The 24,613-nt window shown below is 38.7% G+C and overlaps 1 protein-coding gene across 1 annotated transcript in view; it reads right to left on the bottom strand.

Moving 5' to 3' along the window:
* The window catches only part of LOC129251487 (uncharacterized), a 163,137-nt gene that overhangs the window by 33,776 nt on the left and 104,748 nt on the right, over positions 1-24,613 (bottom strand). Inside the window, exons 2-3 of the mRNA XM_054890838.1 lie at positions 4,836-4,971; positions 211-1,552 (exon numbers count right to left, since the gene is read on the bottom strand). Of these exons, the coding sequence (XP_054746813.1) occupies positions 211-1,552; positions 4,836-4,971 (1,478 nt within the window). The remainder of the gene's footprint in view (positions 1-210; positions 1,553-4,835; positions 4,972-24,613) is intronic.

Raw genomic sequence — 24,613 nt, 5'->3', positions numbered from 1 at the left:
TTATTTAATCGCAAATCGCTTGAGAACCTATTTCAGTGGATCACATAAATTCAAGTTTTTCAGCTTTCATTTCGGTATTTTTTTTTGTGTTGCACAGTGTTATAAGGGAAATACCGCAAATCGCATGACAGCTGAATTCTGTTTGACTAAGTTAAGTATAGACAAAGGTTTTTCCATATACAGCGCACAGTTATAGCAAATTCTACTTACCTCATTGCAATGCCTGCCGCCACGCTCGCCGCCACTATAATCAAAAGCAAGCCAATGCAAATGGCCACAATCGTCCAACAGATAGCGCCACATTGCCAAAACTGCGCAGTTCTCACCAGCAGCCATTCATCATAGCCTGGCTGAATGGAATGTGTAATATAAGTGTTTAAATTGATTTCATGTTGCTCTAAAATCAATAATGGACGCCATTTGATTGAATCAGTTGAAGCTGTTGACTCCACATCCGCTGCTGACTTGGCGGCAACATTGACACGAGCATTGGAGTCAATTGTTGCCGCATTCGTGGTGCCTATGGTTATAATGCTACCACTGTTGTTGTTGTTGTTTCTAATATTGTTACTAGTCGCATTGTCGCGCACCACATCCAATACAATAAAATCGTATTTAGGCATTTGTGCGTTGATATTCCCAATTTTGGTGTCACTGCCACTGGCATTTCCGTTGCCATTTTCATGTTGCTGTGCGGTTTGTTCGTTCACGCGCTTTGTTGTTTTTGGCACTTGTTTTGCCGCTGTTGCTGCCAGCTGCTGTCGAACATTGATAATTATAAAATCGTAAAAATGGAAAAAGTCAATAAAATTCCGTAAACTTGCAATGCGCGCTTGCTCCGCGCTTGTATATCCGGTAACCGGATGTATATGACAGAGTTGCTTCAGCAATGTACGCAACTGCTGCAACAACTTGCCATTGCGTTTGATGTTGCTTTTACGATTTTTATCTAAAAATTCCACACAATTGCGCGTTACATTGTCAATATTCGGGCAAATCTCAACAAAGTTGAGGCCACTCAACGGTGGGCATTCATCGAAGGCAGCTAAAGTATCACGCGTTGGAAGCACCGTCGTAGTGCTAGTGGTAGTTGTTGCTTTTTCACTACCACCCTCTAACATCTCAATTGCCATGGCATCGTGCTCTTGTAAGGCACGCGTCACTGAGCTATCCAAGTGTATGGGCCAGTTCACAATGCCTGCTTCCGTCACACCAACACCACCACTACCACCACCACCGGCTTTGCCATTGGTTGTCATCGCCTTCCAACGTCGCATTTGCCGAAAATTCTGCACCAACCCAATGCCATTGTCTTCGAAGGCGACCTTCAGAAAGTGGCGGTATTTGTCGCTCAAAACGGTGAGCAGCAGTAGATTGGACATGAGTTCAGAGCTGCCGCTGATGCGCGCTAAATTCTTGTAGAAATTATTTTCCGCATTAAATGAGGTGGCCACCACATCGATGAGTAGTACTTTGGTGTGTCGCAAGCCGACTAGCTGTGTCAGCAGGCGCAATGTGCTGGCATCGTTCATATCCGCCGTGATAATAATGGCTGTCAGAGAGGCGTAGAAGAAATGATGAAAGAGGAAAATATAAATTTTTAAATTAGTTAATTAGATAAGAAAGGGGGAATTGCGTGCTTTTTCATAGATATGTACACGTTTTTCTTCTGAGGCCCAGCTGTATATTCATTTATATGAATGGATAAAAGGACGGGTATGTATGCATATCTAAATCTTCTCTAAAGGAATATGAAAACTGAACTTTTTGGTAGTTTTTAATTAGAAATGTTGAAAACAAAAGAGCTGAATGTATTTCCCAGATTTAGAAGAGCATTTAATATGCGGTAAATCTGGTAGAAGAGCTAAACTGCGGAAAAACTAGCAGCATACAATTATAAATTAGTTGAATCTGCGCTGAATGGCTTTAAACGCTGCTGAATAGATAAGAAAAACATAACTTTAGAAAAAACGCACTTTCTTCTTTCTAAATAAATATAAAAATGTTCACTGAATAAGAATTGAGAAGATTATGTTACTCGCAATAAATTACACTTCTTCTAGTTAGAAAATAATTTACAATTCATGCTGCTGAATGGAGCTGAATATGTTGCTTACAAGAAGAAAAGATAAGTTTCTTAGAATAAATTGCTGTAACTGCAAAAAATGCATAAAGTTGCGCTGAATATGTAAGTTATGATAAGTGATAATTTCCTCTAGTTTGAATAGAAATTATAAACTGATGTAACTGCTACAAAAGTATAAAACTGTGGCAAATTGAGCTGAATATGTTAATTGTGATGAGTAATGATTTTCTCTAGCTACAGAAAATGTATAAAACTGCGCTGAATTACGCTGAATAAGCTTATTATGATGAGTGAGGATTTTCTCTAGTTGAAAAATTAAAAATAAGTCATTACAACTGCAAAAAAATTGAATTGAGCTGAATATGTTAATTACAATGACAAATAATAGTTGAAATATAAACTATGTTGAGTGTGGATTTTCTCAAGTTAAAAAATTTACAATAAGTTATTATAACTGCAAAAAATGTATAAAACTGCGCTGAATTGAGCTGAATATGTTAATTATAATGACAAATAAGTTTTTCTAGTTGAAATATAAATTATAAATTGTTCTACAATAACTAGATATTTCCGATCTACTGATAATTTTTAAACTAATTATTGTAGAATTTTCATTATTCTAAGAGCGCTGAATCGCGTATACTTCGCAACCTCGTTCCATAAAAAAACCAGAATATATTTATCTATAGAAATTATTCTTAGTTACTCACATGCATTTAAAATTTTAGTATTTTGGGGGATTATAATTGTAATTTCAAGCACTCAGTTATATGAAAATTTTGTATTTCGGGGGATTATAATTGTGATTTCAAACACTCAGATATACGAAAATTTTGTCACACATTATTTTAAGTGCGCTGAATTAAAATGATGTAACGTATATTAAAAGAAAAAAACTCTATCAGCTTTCTTGAAAAGAGTTTGAGTGGTTTTCTACGCAACTTTTTGAATGAAACTCGCGCTGAATTAGACAACTTAAGCTGAATAGCCTGGATTATAAACACTTAATAGTAATGCTGCTTAATGTTTCGGTTTTCGTTGCATTTAAGTTTGCTGAATTGTGCTGAATTATGAAATTGTTAAATGCATTTAAATGAAAACAAAATTTTTCCAGCTGAATTGCGCTGAATCACTAAAAAACGCGAAATACTGCAAAATTTAACAATTTATAGGGATTTTTCGTTGAAAAAACCTTTAAACGCATAGCCCTCTCTTAAATTATTTGGCCTTTGACTTCAACTAATTGCCGCTGAATAACGCTGGAATAATATTATGTAATTTATATGCTGAATAGGGCAAAATTATTAAAATGTAATACTAAATTACTGCAAAAAATTCTGAACATTTTTAAAATATTTGCTGAATTTGAGCTGAATAACGAATTATTATATTTTATACAATATTGAAATCGCGTTTTGATATCAAATAATTTGTGCTGCAAAAAACGCTGAAACTATTATTACGTAGTTTTTGATCTGAATTTAAGCTGAATGCGTTTAAATGGTTTGATTATAAAATCAAATTACTGAAAGAAATACTAAAGTTAATAAAAAAGTTTTCAAACTTGTGCTGAATGGAGTATTATTAGGCCTAATATGATATTGAAATCGCACTCTGATTCGATATTACTTGCTCTAAATACCGCTGGAATTATTACTATGCATTTTATATGCCGAACTTGCGCTGAATAAATCTAAATGGTTAGATAATGATAACAAAATACTGGCATAAATGCTGAAACCTGGTAAAATATTTGCTGAATTTGTGCTGAACAGCGTAATATGATATTACAACTGCATTTTGATGTCGTATAATTTGCGCTGAATACCGCTAGAATTAATGCTATACATTTTATATGCTGAATTTGCGCTGAATAAATTTAAATGGTTAGATAATGATATGAAACTACTGTAAAAAATGCTGAAACCTGATAAAACAGTTGCTGAATTTGTGCTGAACAGCGTAATATGATATTACAACTGCATTTTGATGGCGTATAATTTGCGCTGAATAACGCTAGAATTATTGCTTTGCATTTTATATGCCGAATTTGCGCTGAATAAATCTAAATGGTTAGATAATGATAACAAATTACTGGCATAAATGCTGAAACCTGGTAAAATATTTGCTGAATTTGCGCTGAACAGCATAATACGATATTAAAACCGCATTTTTACAGTAAAATAGTAAAAAACCTTACTGAATTTCTGCTGAATAGCGTATTAATATGTCTAGTACGATATTGAAATCACATTTTGATTTTATATTACGCTTAAAATATTATTATGTATGCTGAACTCGCACTGGAAAAATTTAAATGCTTAGAATATGAAATAAAATGACTCAAAGATATATCGAAAACTTAAAAAAACATTGCTGAATCTGAGCTGAATAGCGAATTATTATGCACAATAAAATAACAAAGCCGTGCTCTACTAAAGCATTTCGTTATTTCTTATTCCTTGTAATTTAAATATAATAATTCTTCAATCTGCTTACAATATTAATTATTTTATTTCTTAACAAAATTTTTTATTTCTTCAACATAAAAAAACATCAATTCCTTTACTATTTCGTATTCGCATTTATATTCCTACTCATAACTTTTACTTTCAAAATTTCCCCTTCTGAATAACTTTTACGTACTTGGCTGTATGAAATTGTTTCCTAAACATTGAACATTATACACACCCACACACATAATGCACCGCTTCTACATATACTTTGGCTTAGTTTTCATAGTACTTACCTTTACCAATTTTATCCTGTGCATGCAGGTCACGTAAGTCCTCGCCAATTTCAATTTTATACGGTATATGCAAGTTGGCTGCTATGGCAAGTGGCATCCCCCAATTTTCATCTGCAACAAAAAGCAAAAACAAATACTTATAGTATTATAGTATATATAATATTGTATAAAATAAAATCTGAAGTGTATGTGTATGAATGTGTGGAGAAAATCAAATTAATTTGGCTATAGCCTGTGCTTGTGGAACAGAAGGGTAGACGGTAACGTAGATATATGAGTGAAAAATAAAATTAAACGATACAAATTGGCTCTCGCACAAAAGCCACTTTGGGGATAAATATTCGTCGTAAATAGTAATGGCTGCAAAGGGATGACGAAATTTAGTTACAATAAACTTTGCCTTGGATCAAGTGCCGAATTGCAAGAATGGGTAGATCCACACAAAGGCAAAAAGCTTAGAGATTAATTGAAACTGGAATTAGAAGTAGAGCCTAAGGCGATGTTTATTCAAATAAACTTTGTGATAAAAATTAACATTAACGTTATACCCTTTGCTTGCTCAATTCATTTGGTGCTCTCGAGCACCATCAGCTGGAAAACCAACCTGCTTCTTTGTGTGAGTGTTTCGTAATGCAGGTTCAACAATAAAAATAACACTTCATTGATGTGCTCGAGTATTATGATTGGGAAAATATTCAGATTCATGCGTTAAGGGAATTGTAAATTCGAAAACTTTCATAATGTTCGCACAGTATAATATGCAGGGTGGTACATGTATTGGTTTCTTTTTAAAAATTAAAGAAAAAAAGTTAACTAAAATACATAAAAAACATATTATTGGCTTTTTCGAAAGAGAAAAAATTCTCATTATTTATGGCACACGATTTAATTTAAGTGACTGCTTCGGCTGGCTTCGCAGCAGCGGATTCCGTTAAGCCAATTTTCCTAGACCTTAGTGACGATTTCTGGCTTTACCTCACGAATGTGAGTTATCGTTAATGGAATCGGAATCTGAATCGTTAATGGATTGTTCGCACCACATTGGTTCTTCACAGCAGCCCACAATAAAAATTCTAGCGGCGTCAAATCGTAGCTCAGAGATGCCAAATTGGGAACGCCGAGACGGCTCACAACTTGGCACACAAAATATCGATTATGGCATGGGCTGTGTGGCATGGTGTGCCATTCTGCTAAAACCAAAGATCGTCCAGCCAATTATTTCTAAAATTCACAGCAAATTGGTACTCTCTGAGGAAGCACTCGCTTCTTGATGATTTGTTGTGTATTTTCCGATGCCCAGATATTGCAAACCTATGTATGTACTTGTTAGCACAGCCACCGATTTGAAAAAGCGATTCGTCGGTAAATATGACATTTCGAGTAAGATCATTGTCCATTTCGAGCTGCTCTGAGACCCAAAGTCTAAGTGCTAAAGGTGTACAAGCGCAAACGACTCATTTCGTTCTGTTTGAATTCGCAAAAGCGGTTCTACATAGCTTACGTTGTGTCCAGCCTGAGTGTACTCTATATGTTGATAAACCTATAAGACTTTTCGGGTATGCAGAGATATTTTAATGATTTAGCTATGGGTTGCACACCTATGTTCTATGCGGCAGTGAAGGAGGAGTACGATTAGGTACCTATTCGATCTGTATGAACTTGATTTTGTCAAAATAAAATTAATCGCCATTATGACGATTGCAATTGATTCCATCGAAGCTGTGACCTGATTCCGTAAAATTTTATTATAGCGTTTGGTTTAAGTTGATGCTATGCGTATTATGGGAAAACGATCCAGATTTTTAACGCCTAAATCGTCTGAGCTAACTGGCGTTGGGACCGGAAACTGTTCACATGGTCTTCGGATAATTGGTCGGTAGAGTGCAGTACTGCGAAGTTAAATAGGTGGAGTAGCTAGACTAATGAAATCGTGTCTTAAAAATGACTAGCGCTGCCTTGCCGCTAAAACAAAGTATTTTGGTCTAACTTTAGGATATTTTTAGTTTTCGCATCTTCTGTAAAAATTAAAATTTTTTTTTGGGATTGGGAGCAGACGGCTTATAAGTGAGCTTTTTGCGAGGTTCTCTATTATGCAGTGTATTCGAGAAGGAAATAAATGCGTTAAATAATGTTCACCATAAAATTTCGCAGCACTGATGGCTTAGTTTCGGACCATAAGTAATTATTTTAATGTCTGAGTTCTATAAAAACACTATTTCTTAGGTACCCAACTCAAATTCACAGTTGTGTCGGTCCATAAATACGATTTTTATAAATATGTCGACTCCAGCATCATCTAGCGTACCCAAGTAAACTTCTCAAGCATTCCTGGCGTACCTTTAATAATACACCATAAATCGGATTAATTAATTTTTAAAAATTAGAAGAGAGCCTTTGATATAAAAAAATACAGTTGGGCTATATACTCCCGCCTCCAATTAGCACAACTTGATCGGGACCCTCTTATGTTCAAGTGAAGAGAAGAAATGTTATGCTGTAAGACAAGCCGAGTCCATATATATATATGCAAATATCTCAAAGCTCGAGGGCGAGTTGATTGGTGGTTTATATTCCGAACTTCTAGGGACCTGGGTTTTGGCTCTGAATATTGTAATGTTTTTGAGGCTGAACTGGAGTCAACAATTAAGGACATCTTACTAGCAGAGTGTGCTGCAGTACCCCAAGATGCTGTCTAATGATGATTTTAAAGACAGCCAAATGGCGATAGAATTATTCACAAGGCAGTCGACATCCTTCGTGATAGCCATGAAATGCCACAACGAGATGGCTGATTTATTTCCGCTAACTGTAACATGGGTTCTTGACAGAGGAATTGCCGAGACACGGCACCAAACTTTCTAGGTATGTCTTTACAAACGCTTAAGCTAATTATTAAAAAAAAAAACGTAAGAACATCAAACGAAAGATGTCATAATGAGCCCATTTGTCGAATTGCCTGGCAGTTGTGGTTTACACTTACTGCTAAACGCGCAGATTCCTGCTGAGCCAAAAAAAGCATAGTCTCATCACACTAATTTCTGTCATAATGAGACATTTTTTAATAAGCAGACATGCCCATACGTAAGGCGCTTAAAGACGTAAATTCCGACTTGAATTCCTCTATATTCTTCCCAAATAACTTTACATTCTGCCACCCTCGCTAGCTTGAGGGTTCCGCGAACATATTGCCTTCTAGCGCCCAGCTCGTTGTTCCACCACGGAGACGGAGGTTTGCGTGTTATTCGTGTTGAGGGACAAGAGGTATTGTATGCTTTAATAAGCAAACCTTCGACGTCTTCTTGCGTGTATTTTTTCCCATTTCCTTAGTCAGAATTCTTCCCTAGAGATCTCAGTTAGTGGTTCTAGGATTCCTCAGGACTTTAGTGAGTTTTGTCAAATGGAAATCAATATTAATGCTAATGTAACTATGATCTAAGAATAAGGGTTCTTCTAGAACCATCCAGTCCCTCACCATAGTCCTATCATCACCAAAGAGAGTTATATTGAGAACGTTTTTCGAGGTAGGGCTCACGAAAGTTGATTCCTCCCCTCACGTGCAAGACTTAGCCTACTTTGAATTATATATTTAAGAAGTAGCGCACCTATGTCGTTGATGTCGGTACTATTTTAGTCCTGATACCATATTGATCTGGGCTAACCATGGCTCTTGTAATGGCCACGTCATAGCCACCCTTCTCCAAAGTAAAGAGAAGCTCGGCTGAGGTCAGTTTGCTGTGGTGAAGATTAAACTTTAGAATGGTAGTCACGCGCCAACCAATTCGACTACGACGACCGCCAAATTCCTTCCAGTAGTATAAACTCCAGTTTATAACTCAATATCAGCTGTTTAAATATTTTAGGAGATACCATCGGCCTGACTAACTACAGTAACCATTTAGCAGCGATGGCGCAAGCAGCCGCGGAAACGCATCGCACCCGAGACCTATACCACACGTTACGACAACTGACAAATACCGCTTTTAAAACCGCGAAGCCGCTTAAAGACGGGAACGGCGTATTAACAACGTCAAAGGACCAGTAAGTCCTCATCTGGGAGCGCTATTATAAGAAATTGCTGTCAGCGCAGCCCTGTAGCTGCCAGCGCCACATAGTTCGGCGTGATATCCCCACCACAAGCCCGGATGAGCCTGAGATAATAAGCACGATCAAGACGCTAAAAAATAACAAAGCGCCTGGGCCTGACAACATCAACCCGGAATTACCTAAAGCTGACCCCGAGCTGAGCGCTCGTATTCTGTTACCCCTACTAAATAGCATTTGGAGCTCAGAAAAGATACCATCCGAGTTGAAAGAAGGAATCGTCACTCTTCTCCCGAAGAAGGGTAACTTATCCGAGGGCAAAAATTGGAGAGGGATCACGCTGTTAAGTATGATAAATAAAGTTATAGCCCACATAATTCACAAAAGGCTATCCAACTCATTGATGCAGGGGTTACGCAGGGGCAAGCCGGCTATCGCCCACTTTGCGCGTGGGTTGATCATGTTAACACCTTGCGAGTAATCGCGGAGCAGTCAGTTTCCAGGATTATGCTTCATCGACTTTGAGAAAGCTTTCGATACCCTTAAGCACGAAGCTATCTGGAAAGCGCTCGCCTGCAAAGGAGTGCCTGAAAAAATAATCAATATCATCAAAGAGCTGTACGCGGGCGCTTGCTGTCACGTCAAACACGAAAACGTTCTAAGAAACGGGGTCGAGGTGTAAACCGGTGTGAGGCAGGATTGCGTACTACCTCCGCTGCTTTTCAATTTAGTTCTGGATTTAGTAATGCGGCAAGTCTGTGCGACTAACAGAGGCATATCCTGGGGTATGTGTGGTCACCTGGAGGATTTAGACTAAGCTGGCGACATACGTCTGCTGGCGCATAAATATTCGCACATATCAGCAAAACTTCATGCGGTGAGCGAGGTCGCACCACAAACTGGACTAAAAATCAATATCGTGAAGACTAAAGTTATGCGCATCAACACCAGCGCATCGCAAGCTCTTCAGATTGCCGGCACACCCCTGGAGGATGTAAATGAATACCTGGGGAGCATTATCTCCAAAACCGGCGGGTCAGCAGCTGACATACCATCCGTAACCGTATATACAAGGGATGCGCTGCATTTGGCTTGCTAGATAAGGTGTGGAGAGCGTCTCACATCTCCAGGCATACCAAACTCAAGATTTTCAATGCCAACGTGAAATCCGTAGTGTTGTATGGGTGTGAAACTTGGAACATATCGGCATACTACAGTCGCTGCAAGCCTTTCTTAATCGTTGCCGACGCAAGATTATGGGCATATATTGGCCCCGGGTTATTAGTAACGCTGATCTCTAGATCGTGATCAAGCAAACGCCAGTCCACATAGAAATTCAACGCCGTAAGTGGAAATGGATCGGTCACACGTTGAGAAATCCCCATGATGACATAACAAGAACAGCGCTGGATTGGAACCCCCAAGGCAGCCGCAGACGTGGAAGACCACCCAATACGTGGAGGCGTCAGGTCGACGCAGAAGCAAGAAAAGCAGGCCATGCGTGGAACGAAATTAAATGTTTAGCCTTAGATAAAATTAATTATAATTTATTTATTGAGGCCCTATGCTCCATCTAGGAGCCTCGGGAATATATATATATATATACCGGACTGAGATCTTCCAACTCATTGAAGAATTGTCTACCTAGAATGACGAATCTTCGTCTGGAAAAAGCAGAACAGTAGCACAAGAAGCTACAAAATAGTCTCTCCCTCTTTACCTTGAGAGCCTTTACAGAATTGAAGTCTCCAAACGCCTTGCGTCTGGGCATGTCTGCTTATTAAAAAATGTCTCATTATGACAGAAATACCATACAAGAAAATAAAAGTATATTTATTTGTAGTGCATTGGAAACATCATTACCAGTTATTTTATCCCATGAATTTGTTACAGAATTCACAACTTCTTGTAAGCCCGGTTTTACAAAATTACCTTGATGATTTCTCACCAGGGCCGTAGAGAGCATATCTCGGCCCCGGGGGAAAATTACAAATGCGGGCCCTTTCCAATTATGTCTAATTCATATAAATACGTATAATCTCGAGTCTGGGCCCCTCTGAAAACTCCGGGCCCGGGGGAAAAAGTACCCGAGTCACTCTATGTCGGTAATCACTCTTGGATTATCATTCGTCCAAATGCGGCAATTCTGCTTATTGACGAATCCACTGAGGTGAAAATGTGCCTCATCACTGAAGATGAAGTGCGCGAAATGCATTTTAATTTGAACGCCCGTTTTCATAATAAGCCTGAATAACTTTAACGCGTTGCTCGATTGTGTATCTTTCTATGGTTCAAATTAAGTTAATCTGAAATTGAAAAATAGTAAATGAAATGCAGAAAAAATTTGACGTTTAGGTGTGGTTTACATTCAGCATCGGCTCTTGAAATTTAGCCACCCTTTATATATGCTATAGAGGGCAACCGTTACAGTCTAACTTAACCCGTGCCCTAAAAAATTAAGTTTTATTTATTTTGTTTATTCTTTATAAATATGGCATACTTCTATTTATACTATCCCGATGACTATTGATTGCACAAGAGGCTGACTTTCAGACCACCACTGTTAACCCTTGCCTTAAGCTTATTAACAGTTATAATTTAATAGTAATTGGATGTTTAATTACACATAACCCACAAGCGAATCGTTAGCTACAGCCACTAACGCTGCACAACAGCATCGAATAAATTTCAATTAGACTTTAAATTTATTTGAATTACTGAATAATTGTACTTAAAATTTATTTACACAGAAGTGGTGTATGCAGTGGGAGCTGTGTGCTTGGTGGCAGAGCGCAAAACGACAAAGCGAACAACACTCAACCAAGGAGAGGGTCACTAATGGCAAATAAATAATTTGTGTGGTATGTGCTCGGTTAGGTATGCATATGTAGATGCGCAAACAACCTTGTAAACATAATAACATACTTTATTAAGTTATTTTTGCGTCTTAGCGAAATTCTCGTTACGGCATCCTACGCATTGCAAGCAGGCTTATAAGTGCTAGCATATAAATACATATAAATTAACCAACCTACATACATTTACGTATGTAAATATATATTAGAATACGTGGAACACTAGGTTGTGTAACAACTTTGCCACGCATCTACAAATACATACATATGAAGATTTGAATATTGTGCAACATATGCTTGCTAACTGTTGTGGTTGGTTCTTCATACGCCCCGTAGGCGCGCAAAGGCCAAGCAAGCATCAACTACCTACGTGCCAATGTAACAATTTGCTAAATTGCAAAACATAACTAAATTATAGCTTAATTTTCATTTTCTTGATTAGCAAGCAGAGTGAAAATTCATTTTCCAGGCACTTAGCAGTGCAGAGGTTGAAGTAAAGTGCCAAAGAATATTAGTGCACTTGCACTTGGAAATATATAAATTTCTAAGCACTGCCGCTTGTGTAGTGCAAATATTAGCAAAGCACACTGGTCTCAAACCGCAAAGTTCATGGCATTAATTATATATAAATTTTTTTTTATGATTTATAAAATTTAATAAATTTTTTTCAAGATCGAGGTTACCATGTTGTGAAAATAGTGTTACCAACAGCTTGCACTGGTTTACAAATTCAGATTTTTTTGCACATTGGCTGCCACTTACTATGTAATTCTTTTCGATACTCGTTTGCTGATTCCATGTTTTCCATGTTTACGATTCGAGTTCGATTTTTTTATGGACATGTTTTCTAGATATTTGAAATTCAGCCATAAAAACAAAAACTGGTTCAACTTGAAATTGAAATTTGAAAAGTTCGAGCCAAGGAGCACCAGGAGATTTGGTGGCTCCTTAAAGACTCAAACTAAAAAGCCCATTGTATTTAAAGCTCGGACACAAGGTAGATAGTCAAGGAGGGAAGGAGAAAAGTATCAGAGAAAGAGATAGGAAAGAATAGAGACATAGATAGAGATAGTTAGTCCTGTGAGAATTTTCCAGATTCTTTGGCAAATCTGTAAATATCCTCCAGTTTTAGAGAAGGAATATTACTCATTCTCACGACATCGGTACTCAAAACTCGTAGCCTTGCTCTAGCAAAGGCAGCACACTCACAGAGAAAGTGCTCAGTGCTATCCGCCTCCTCCAAGCACGACAGGCACATTGGGTCCTCAATGATTCCAATGGTGGTCATATGCTGACCTCATGGGTTGTGTCCTGTAATGATACCGACCATCAACCGAACGTCTTTCCTTGAAAGTTTTAGTAGACAGTTTGGCAGTTTGACAGTTTTCTGTTCGGACTTGTCACAGAACACTTTGCAGTTCTGCAGCGTTCTAGACCGGACCATCGCTCTTTATGTAGATTGCATCTACAACTTAATCGACAACCAACTGAATAATCTGAATTAAAAAGATAATGAAATCGTTCATAAGCTCCATATGCAAGGTGTGCGGTAACAAAATTACGAATTAAAAGCTAAATTAAAAAATAATTACTCTATATCACTCGCTGCAGAAGTGATTTCGGGATGCGGTTAACCTGGCCAACGGTATTTTCGTTTAGTCCTAAGATGATTGTAGGGTATGCTTTATATACTTTACTTTTGACTTACCCCCCCACTGAGAAAAGTCCATAGGATTAAGATGGAGCGACCTGTGGGGCCGGGACATGTCATCGAAACGGTTTATCAGTTTGTCAGGGAACAAGTCACGCAGTATCATCATCATCAGAGAGACCAACGGCATGAGGTGCCACCAACTTGCTGAAATCATGCGGGGGCATTGAAGGAAGGAAGTTGTTTCCTTATTGGCGGAAAATATTCAATCATCAGTATTGAATCGCGTTCAGTACCGGTCCACTATGGTGGCTTCTCTCGGTTTTAATACTTCAAAGTATATCACAAAGAATTCGCCTCTCCAAATACAGAGCATAATCTTGGCATCGTGTGCATTTGCTTCCGCGGCGCTAGAAACTTAACTTAACCGCAGGCAGCCATCTACCGGCCATACACCGGTTTTGAATGGGGACTCAAGCCACAGGTAGTGCTGTGGATATACAACGCAGAGGTTTTGTCAATTTTAACGTATGGATGCCTAGTTAGGTGGAAAGCTCTCCGGAAGGGCTATAATATCACTAAATTGCGGAGGGTGTAAAGGACTGCATGCATTGGCATCAAAGGAGTATGTAAAACTTGCCCCTGTGCTGCCCTGAATGTCCTTTTGCACTTACTTCTCATCGGCTTTTGCGTTATTTCCATTGCAGCTCAAAGTGCAATTAGGTTAAAGGAGGTTGGCCTCTGGAGGCAATGCCTCAAGGGACATGGTAGCATTTTCGGGCAGTTAACACCGTATTTCTCCGAACTTCGAACAGATCTCTCTATCCGCAAACTAGAGTTCGAGGGTCGTGCTAGGGCAATCTTTCCTAATAGGCAGTATTGGATCGAGGGGAAAATCTGCACCGAAGCTTGTTTAAAATACAGTATTTCCGTGATATTTCAATGGACTTACTTCATGTAACGGATTTTCAGAGCCTTTATGTAGGATCGAGAATAAACAGGTGGCAACCCTATTAAATGTGCGAAAGAACGAGGCATCCATTTCAAAGCGAGGTTATAAGAAGAATAGAAAGAAAGAAGTAGCATCTGAAAGCCGTAAAACTGGCAACATTACGTAAAACTGGACACATTAATTAATATTTTAATATTTTCAAAAAATTTTACCCAAAATATGAATTAATTACATAATACATAAATTTTGAAATTCCTGGACTTTTTATATATTTGCATTAAATTATTGTGGGGTCTTGAAATTTTGTAGATACGGATTGCGTAGTCTGGTAGCTCACCGGAATGAATGTTCCTGGTGCAGCTCAAAACTCGTTCGCTTAAGAGGAAAATAAGCTAATAGCCAGTACGCTTTCGATGTTTCTGAGCTACTCCATATATGCCCTTTAACTTATCCACATAATCCGAGCGATATGTCAATATCGCCCGCTTGTTGATGCTCGAACGACCTGTCAATACAATTTTCTTCATTTTCTGTGGGATTTTACGTTCTTTGTATAAAGATTTTCTCTGAGAATACCTCCAGCGAAATTTTTCGGCGAATAGATTTCTGAAACATATTAACCCTCTAACGACCTCCAAAATACAAATACAAAACAAAAAAAAAACAAACTTGGTCTGATCGAGCCTTTCGTGACGGAGATAATGAGCTAAAAAATTCCACAAAATTATTTCCCGTGAAATTTTACTATATCTACCTAAATTACATGCCTCGCTCCGCTCCACTCAAACCAATTTATTATTAATAAATTTTATTATATTATTATATATATGTGGGAGCTAGTGAATAGCGAAAACGATGTGTTCACTTGTGCGGCTCCATCCAAAAAGAACGAGACGGAAAATTATTTCGTTTATTAGCTCAACAGTACAAAGCAAAAGAATGAGAAGTTAAAAGCAAATGAAAAGTCACACATGATTGCATTTATAAAGTATTAAGAATGAATAAAAGTATATGAACAAATTAAAGGATTATTATTATGAATGTAATAAGCTTAATCTAGTTGTGGTGTCCTCACATATACATACATTCATGTATGGAAGGAAAATCTGTTTATTATGAAATTATTAAATTCCGCAATACCGTCGTTGTAGCAACCCACCACCATTCAAAAAAGTAACATTTAAATTAAATCTTGAATCTTGGAATTTGTACCAAAAATTTCGGATTTTGCTTCAGTGTGCAGTTACGCAAGTCGAAATCGAGTGCCTAAGTACATAAGTACACAGTAAATTTTAGAAGTGTTAAGCACTTGTAAATTGTTGCGTAGTAAGCTCGTTAAGGAGGCAGTGTTAAAATTTCGCAAAGTAAATGATTTTTTTCCACTCGAGGTGAGAGCAGCAGTAGGGCGACAAAGCTTCTGAAGCCGACCGACTTCCGACTGAGCCGCTCAAAGCCGGTGGGAAATAACTGGTGGGACGCATTTGTAACCATAATCGTTGTTATCGAGTTGTTGTTGTTGTTGTAGCAGTATCTTCACCCTGTCAGTGTAGTGTAAGTACCGGTCGTCTTCGTCTAGCTCATCTAACGGTAGGCCCAGGAAACTGGCTCTTTCGACGGGTTGGGTCCAGAGGGAGGTGTTAGATGAATGGGTTTGATGGGGCATGTGAAGAGGTGGTTAGTGTCGTGCGGGGTGCCTTCACATGCTGGACATATGTTTAGTATGTCGGAGTCGATTATGAGTGGGTAGAAGTTTAACCTGCTACAGTATCCAGAACGTAATTGTGCCAAGATTACGCGGGACTCTCGGGGAAGCTGGAGCTCTTCGTCTGCGATAGGTGGTGGTTGGACTCCGATAACGGCATTCGGGGGTCGGGAGCTTAAGAAGGTGGTAAGGGTCTCCCGATGAATGTCGTTAATGGCCTGTCTGTACACTGTCTGATCCTGGAGTGGTCTGTCCGTTTTGTCCTGGATCTCGTCCACGTAGTTGAGGAAATGTCTCCTGATGTGCCTGGGAGGTGGCTCAGGCTCGAGCAGGTGTCTGCATGGGTGAGGCCTACGGTGACACCCAAGCAGAAACTGCTTACCGAGCATTTTGTTGTGCTCCTTAACAGGGAGCATGTGCGCCTCGTCATGCAAGTGTTGGATAGGGGACATCAGGAGACATCCTGTCGCGGTCCTGATGGCAGTATTCTGGCAGGTCTGGAGCTTCGTCCACTGCGTATCACTGGTTCCAGGCGACCAGACAGGCGCGGCATAGTTAAGAACCGGTCGGCCTATTGCTTTGAAAGTCGACAGCAACATTTCTTTGTCTTTGCCCCAAGTGCTGCCGGCGAGCGACTTGAGGACCTTGTTGCGATTCTGTACTCTGGTTGCAATAGCGGTTGTGTGTGCTGAGAAGGAGAGCAAGCTGTCAAAGGTGACTCCCAAAATATTGTTATCGAGTCTTGGTTTGTGGGTCCTTACCATTTGTTGTGAGTTCTTTGCCCACTAAAAATTATGAACGTGTAAAAGAGAGAAGAAAATAGGGAAAAAAAAAATAAGAAAGTGCTTTCTATTAGCAATCGTCTCTGGAGGAGGGTAAGACTCCGTCAGAAAATATGAGATTTGCAAGTGGTCTTTCGATTTCTTTGAAACTTTGGGAAATATTAGTTCTAGGTAAGATACATTCGAGAGTAAAAGGATTTTGAAAAATTTTCAAAATTGAGTCATCTACGCCATGTTGAAAATCGGGACCATGTTTTTTTCAAAAATCAATATTTCTTGAACCGTTGGATGGATTTCAATGCAATTTACAGACAATATAGAAACAAATAAGTAGTTTAAATTAGTATTATGTTAAAAAAAAAATTTCGAAATTTTGACCAAAAAAAAGTCAAAAAAAATTTTTGAATCAATTTTTAGTTGATTTGGCCAGTTTTTCAGATTTTCTGTTATACACGTAACGATTCCTTATGATTTAACCTTTATTTTGAAAAAAAAAATTTTATGGTGTCTATAATAGTTCTCGAGATATTGCGATTTTAGTGGAAGCGCGCACGCACGGTTCGCGCTGCGTTATGTGTTCCTGTATGAAGTGACTGGAGCAGACTGCTGCAGGTCTGTGCGCGTTTTTCTACTCCCGCGCTGCGTAACCGCGAACTTCACGGTGCGCGCTTCCACTAAAATCGCAATATCTCGAGAACTATTATAGACACCATAAAATTTTTTTTTTTCAAAATAAAGGTTAAATCATAAGGAATCGTTACGTGTATAACAGAAAATCTGAAAAACTGGCCAAATCAACTAAAAATTGATTCAAAAAATTTTCTTGACTTTTTTTGGTCAAAATTTCGAAATTTTTTTTTTTAACATAATACTAATTTAAACTACTTATTTGTTTCTATATTGTCTGTAAATTGCATTGAAATCCATCCAACGGTTCAAGAAATATTGATTTTTGAAAAAAACACGGTCCCGATTTTCAACATGGCGTAGATGACTCAATTTTGAAAATTTTTCAAAATCCTTTTAGGCTCGAATGTATCTTACCTAGAACCAATATTTCCCAAAGTTTCAAAGAAATTGAAAGACCACTTGCAAATCTCATATTTTCTGACGGAGTCTTACCCAGGAGTTAATGGAATAACTGTGAGTGTAATCCTGTCAAGGAAAGCATCGCAAAAAACCTTACTCTATTCGCAGGTAAGGCAACATTTTTTTGTTCTTTGTTTTTTTGGAAATATTTGAGTAAAAATAAAACCTGTTAAGTTAAGGATTAAAATTATGAATTAAGGGAGACAATGACTTTCCATAAAACTATTAAATAGGTAAAATATTTTATGACACTTGATTTACTAAATGTTCGCGGAATAACCTGTGAGCCGTGGACATTCGTGACTCATTTTGACAGCACTCCCTCTGGTTCTTCTTCTTTGCTATTAGTATTTGTTGAGAATATCAAAACGATATTTCGTTCCTCGTGCAGAAAAAAGTAATTTAAAGTTAAGATTTTACTTAATTTAGTCTTATCAATACATAATTTAGTCTAGCAATAAGAAAAAGTGCCATCAAGAGCAGCAAATCGTCAAAAAGACCTTATTAGAAATATTGCCGGAAAAAGAGTCACATAATATTAGAAATAGTACATGAGTTGAATTTCTTCAACTGAATCAAATTTAGTGTCCTCCACAAATCTGGAAGTGTTCAGCAACCTATCAGGCATAATTTGTTCACAATACCTCTTAAAGAAATTCTTAAACCGCACAGACTGGATATAGTCAGGCCGTAAGTATCTGGTAATCAAGTTGGTAATGAGGATGTGGCAACAAAATGGTGCGAAAGCGCTAATTGGATTCTGGATGAATCACTACTTTAACCTACCAACCAACCGCAGGCCCTTTCGGGTTTTTATCCAATGAGCTTTTACACTGCTACACATACAAGGTGATGCAAAGTCAATCATCCAATTTGTTTTTGAATAACTTTTTTACTACATATAAAAAAATGTTTGAGTGATAGAATTCTTCATTTTGACCTTTACGTGCCTTATTGCTTGCCTGTTTGTATACTGGAGCTGTCTAGTTCAAATAAAATTGACGCACGGTGCTATTTGCAAATATTATAAATCTTCCGACAAGGTGATTCATTTTACGCCACCTTGCATAATATTCCACCCACTCGGTAGCCTCAAGCGTTTCCTAAGTCGCTGCCTCAGGAACTTTTTCCATACAGAAAATTCTGATTTGCTGAAATGGGCGCAAATGGATTCAGCCAAAAGGTTCATGAAACGCCAAAAACGGAGGTAGATTGGTTATACACAGACGAAAAATGCATTGCCCGAAGGCACTGGAGTGGGATCCTATTGCGAATGCAGTGCGCAAGTCTGGTAAACCAAGTAAATTTGGAGGTGAACAGTCCAAAGAAAAGCTAGAAGCATCGTGAAGAGCTGGAGTGAATTAAAGTACAGGGCGGCGCACGAATCGTGCTACAAAAACAAAACGTAATAACTTTTTTTCTGTGTGAGTAATCGGCTTTTTTTTTTTTATTTTGTAGATTAGTATTTAGATTTACAAAAAATGGAGGTTTGGGATACCGAAAAGAGGATTTGGATAGTGCAGCGGTACCATGCTTTGCAGTCCATCATTTCCGTCCAAAGGGAATTTAGGCGGGAGTTTGGCGGTACTCCCCCGAGCAGATGGACCATTATGAGGCTGGTGAACATGTTTGCTGAATCTGGAAGCATCGCACGCAGACCGTACCATCGAGATCCCCATGTTCGGGTTGAAGCCACAATCGCGGCTGTAGCATCGTCAATTCAGGCAAATCCAAGAGTTTCGACTCGTATCTTGTCGGCGCAAATTGGAGTTAGCAGACGGTCATTGCAGCGGATAGTTCATGATGACTTAAACTTGTTTCCGTACAAAGTTCAAATCACAAGCAAATTAAACCCTCTGGATTTGCCTATTCGCCTGGAATTTTGCCAAAAAATTATTGAAATGGCCGAAGAAGACAACAACTTCATAAATTGCTTGTTTATGTCTGATGAGGCCCATTTTGATCTAAACGGCAATGTAAACAAGCAAAATTGCCGTATATGGAGTCAATCAAATCCGCAAATACTCCATGAGATGGAACTGCACCCAGAACGAGTCACAGTGTGGTGCGCAGTTTCATCAAGGTGCATTGTCGGGCCATACTTCTTCGAAGAAAACGGTGTAACAGCGACTGTAAATGGGGACCGTTATTTAAACATGTTGAAGGAGTTTTTTTATCCAGAACTGCGGCGAAGACGTATCCCTTTTAACAGCATTTGGTTCCAGCAAGATGGAGCAACTGCACATATAGCCAGACCGGTTATGGAGGAGCTCCAACGAAAATTTAGAAATAAATTGATATCCAGAAATTCCCCTTTCCGCTGGCCCCCAAGGTCACCTGACCTCACTGCACCAGATTTTTTTTTATGGGGTTATCTCAAACAAGAGGTGTATAAAACAAAACCAAGTAATTTGACTGAATTGAAGCAGTCCATCACAACAATAATTGAGGCGATCCCGACTTCAACCCTTCAGTGCGCAATGAACAATTTTCTCATCAGGTGGCGCATATCCGTGAATGAGCATGGAGGTCATTTACGTTCTATTATTTTCAAAACTAATTAGTTACATAAAATAAAAATGAATTATCTATACAATAAAAAAACAAAAAGTTAAATACATTGATTAGAAAAAAGTTATTACGTTTTGTTTTTGTAGCACGATTCGTGCGCCACCCTGTACAAGGTGGCGCAAAAGTAACCTTGCGATGTTTTTTGGCTGTAATTAAAAAAAAAAGAAAAACTTTGATTCTTCTTGGGGATTATTTTTATTTGGCCTTTTAGTTTTTTTTACATCAAGTCAAGAATATGATGTCACGTAAATGGCTGTTGATTGCCATTTGAGCCCTTTTTATGGCATTTTCCATCACTTTGGCCAAAACTTCCGGCGATATGTCCTCACATTCTTGACGGATATTGTCTTTAAGAGCTGAAAGAGTCTGAGGCTTATTGACATAAACCCGCGACTTCAAAAAGCCCCACAAAAAGAAGTCTGGAGCGGTCAAATTAGGCGATCTTGCTGGCCAGTGCAAATCGCCAAAACGGGAGATTAGGCGTCCGGGAAATGCATCCTTTAGCATATCGGTTGTGGCACGTGCAGTGTGTGCCGTTGCACCGTCCTGTTGGAACCACATGTTTTCCAATCTCAATTCATCAAGTTGTGGCGAAAAGAACTCGTTTATCATTGCTCTGTAGCGCTCACCATTTACAGTAAAGGTCCGATGACTCCTCCAGCGAAAACAGCACACCATACAGTGACTTTGAGCGGGTGTAATGGCTCTTTGTGGGTTACACGCGGTTTTTTAGTGCCCCAGAAGCGTCTGCGACGAAATTCACGTTGTGCCAAAGTCACCGACCGATTATTGGTCAAATAAATAGTCAGCAATATTCCGCGTTCTGGAGCAGTTTAGCGTAACATTGTTTATTAACGTGTATTTCGCATGTGTTTACTACACAAATGTCAAAACAGAACTGACATTAGGGCCCAATCGCAAAATTTATAGCATTTTCTGTTAGGAGGATTACTTTAGCGCCACCTGTTACATTGCCAAGAATCGCACAAGGTAGCGCGCAGACGTTATGTCCTATGTCCCATGAGGGATTGAGGACCGGAAGAAAAATACTCGCTTAATGCAAAAGGAACTAAGTGGATGCTGTTTTTACAAGAAACCGAGTATCTTCAAAAGTTCTACTATAAACTATTGAAAAATGGATGCAGACGCTCGCTACAACAAATACAATATTATATTTCGCCACGCTGCGTAATAAGTACCCACGAATACTAACCTAACCTGCATGCAATGCAATGTACTGCAGGGTAAAGAGAAACTTTTAAGCGTAGAAGTGTATATTTCAATACGAAATTCGTGCCACGTATACCGCAATACGATCAGGTAAGAAACGAACACAAGTGCAGAAGTAGATAAGCACTCACATGAAATAATTTATCTAAGCTAAATTTGCCTTGCAACCAAATGAAACTTTCTAACACAGAAAGGTTCTCATGCGTGTAAGTGCGTCTGCCAGCATGCGTGGATGCCAATTATATCCCATAATGCTGGTATAAGAATATTTTAGGGGAGCAAGAGATGGCAGTAATACAAGTAGTATCACCACAACCACAGCATTCGCAATAGCTTTAGGAGCTGCGGCGAACGCTGGCGCAACAGCAAGTTTTGCATTGGGGTAACATCTGCAACATGAAGCCAGTGTTGTATGAGGTATGCTAATAATAACATGCTAATAGCAACATACACGTACACGCCTTTATATTAAGTGTGCGTTTATTTTGCATTTATTTGGGGTTTTTAAAGTTCTTAATAACACTGACAAAGAGACAAACAAAATTCATCCCGGAACCAAGCAATGCCTTTGCTTAATTAGTTGCATCGGGTACAAATCTACAGCTTCGTTTTTGGTCGTGGATGCTTTTGAATTCGTTGGTTAATTAAAATAAGGTACTCCACCGCTTAATAAGCTGTGGTTTTGTGAAAATTATCCAAAAATTCAAAAATATACCACAAGAATTCATGCATTTTTGTGTATTTTACTAAGCACAAGTTGGAAAGACTTCGCCAATATAGATCAACCAAGGCAAACCTATAAGAAACTCTCAGTTTTGTAACCGCCGTCAAAATAAGCATTTTTTTTGCACCGTCAAAATAAGCATTTTTTTATGATATTTTCTGGTGGCGCAACTTGGGAAAAATAACTCGGCTTTCGGATATCAGGTATTCATGGCGATGCAACTTTTTTGCTACCCTAAGTAATAAGTTCAGAGAGTGCTTTTAGTGAAAAAATGAGAGAGTTTATGGCAGAAAGTTTTTTATGAGGATATTTTTCATAGCAGAAATGCACTCGCAGGTTTGCCATTGCCTACCCAGGGGTGACCGCTATTAGAAACAAATTTTTCTATCGTTTGGTGTTTCGTGAACGGATATTCGAACCTACGCACATCCGAATGGTCACGCACCAAGCCATTCAGCCTGGAGTCAACAGGTGTTACTTTGGGCTCAGTAGGCAACTGAGAAGTAGAGCTCTCTTTCGAAGGACTAAACTGGCACTCTACAAAACACTTATCATCCCCGTCCTAATATGTGGCGCAGAAGCCTGCAGGATGTCAACAGCGGATGAAAAAGTTTTGGGAGCCTTCGAAAGAAAAATTATTCATAAGATCTTTGGCTCTCTCCGCGTTAGTGAGGAGTACCGCGTACGGTGGGGCCGCGAGTTGTATGAGCTATATAGGGACATGGACATAGTTAAGCGTGTAAAAGTACAGCGGCTACGCTGGCTTGGCCATGTCATTCGTATTAATGAAGACGCTTTAGCAAGGCGAATTTACGACACGGTACCCTAAAATGGAAGGCGTAGAAGAGGATGACCGTTGGAGACCAAGTGCTGCAAAACCTGTCTTCACTGGAGATTTCTAACTGACACCAACGTGCGCGGGTCAGCTGCGGCGCCATTTTGGATTCGGCCAAAACCGACACAGGGTTGTAGCGACATATAAGTAAGGAGGTATTTTAAACACCAATAGATTTAGATTTTTTATTTCAAATGATTTACTGTGGTCTTTTATAGAAGAGTTCCAACTTTTATCTTCATCAATCATTCACTTCATGGGCCAAATTCCAAGCATACACGCATATTTTTTATCAACTTGATGCAAATACACCGCGAATAATGTTTTTTTATCCTGAAAGGGATGGTTCCTGAATCAAAGCGAAAACCTTCACGCTATCAATCACTTATATACACAGTCCCATACATAGGGGGTTACCTATAAAGTTATGAAATTTTATATATGCAAATCGGTTTTTTGAAAAAAAATCAGCCCCTTATGTTTAAAGCTTCTCTTGCTAAACCCTTTTGGTTTATGATCCACATTTTTGTCAATATGTTTCTGATTTTCTTGAAATTTGGATGCAATATTTGCGATTTAAGGGTACATAGTTGCTTCAGTAACGCCTGTGGCATTTATCCGAAGAAGTTGAAATAGTCCTTGGCACGCGCATGGGATTAAAATAAGTGGTTAAATTCGTTTCGTGGTAAATGAAGGAAAGCGACGATTGAACTACAATAAAATAGCAGGAATAAAATGAAAATCCGGCTTTGACCTTTTGTAGCAGAGTGGAAATTCAGTTCAGTTTGTTTAAAAAAGAAGGAGAAAGAAAAAATGCGTATCACCGGCAACGCGATTTGTACAAAAAATCTTTCTAGATTTTTCTATGAAATTCGAAAGAAATTTTTTTGGAATTTTTTCAATTTTTGTTTAAAACCTGCAAATTGGATTGTAAGTTGTAGGAATTTTCATTTATTTAGGGATCAGCATTAACATCGATAATAATGCCAGCCTTGAAATCTAACAGAGAACCTCTTTTGCCAAGAAGTGCTACTTTGAATTAAGTATGCAACTGAGTAGTAAAGATCTCTCTTGATGAAAAAAACTAACACTCTACAAGGCTCTCATCATGCCCATCTTAACGTATGGCGCAGAAGCTTGGACGATGACAACATCCGATGAAGCGACGCTTGGAGTGTATGAGAGAAAGATTCTACGGAAGATTTTTGGACCTTTGGACGTTGGTGACGGCAGGTAACGCAGGCGATGAGACAATGAGCTTCGTGAGCTTAACGACGACATAAATATAGCGCAGCGAATAAAGATCCAGCAGCTTCGTTGGCTGGGTCATTTCGTCCGAATGGATA

Source organism: Anastrepha obliqua, chromosome 1 (genome assembly GCF_027943255.1).
Source record: "Anastrepha obliqua isolate idAnaObli1 chromosome 1, idAnaObli1_1.0, whole genome shotgun sequence".
In the NCBI taxonomy this organism is placed as follows: domain Eukaryota; kingdom Metazoa; phylum Arthropoda; class Insecta; order Diptera; family Tephritidae; genus Anastrepha; species Anastrepha obliqua.
The sequence above is the reverse complement of the archived record's forward strand: the minus strand, read 5'-3'. Positions and strand labels throughout refer to the sequence as shown.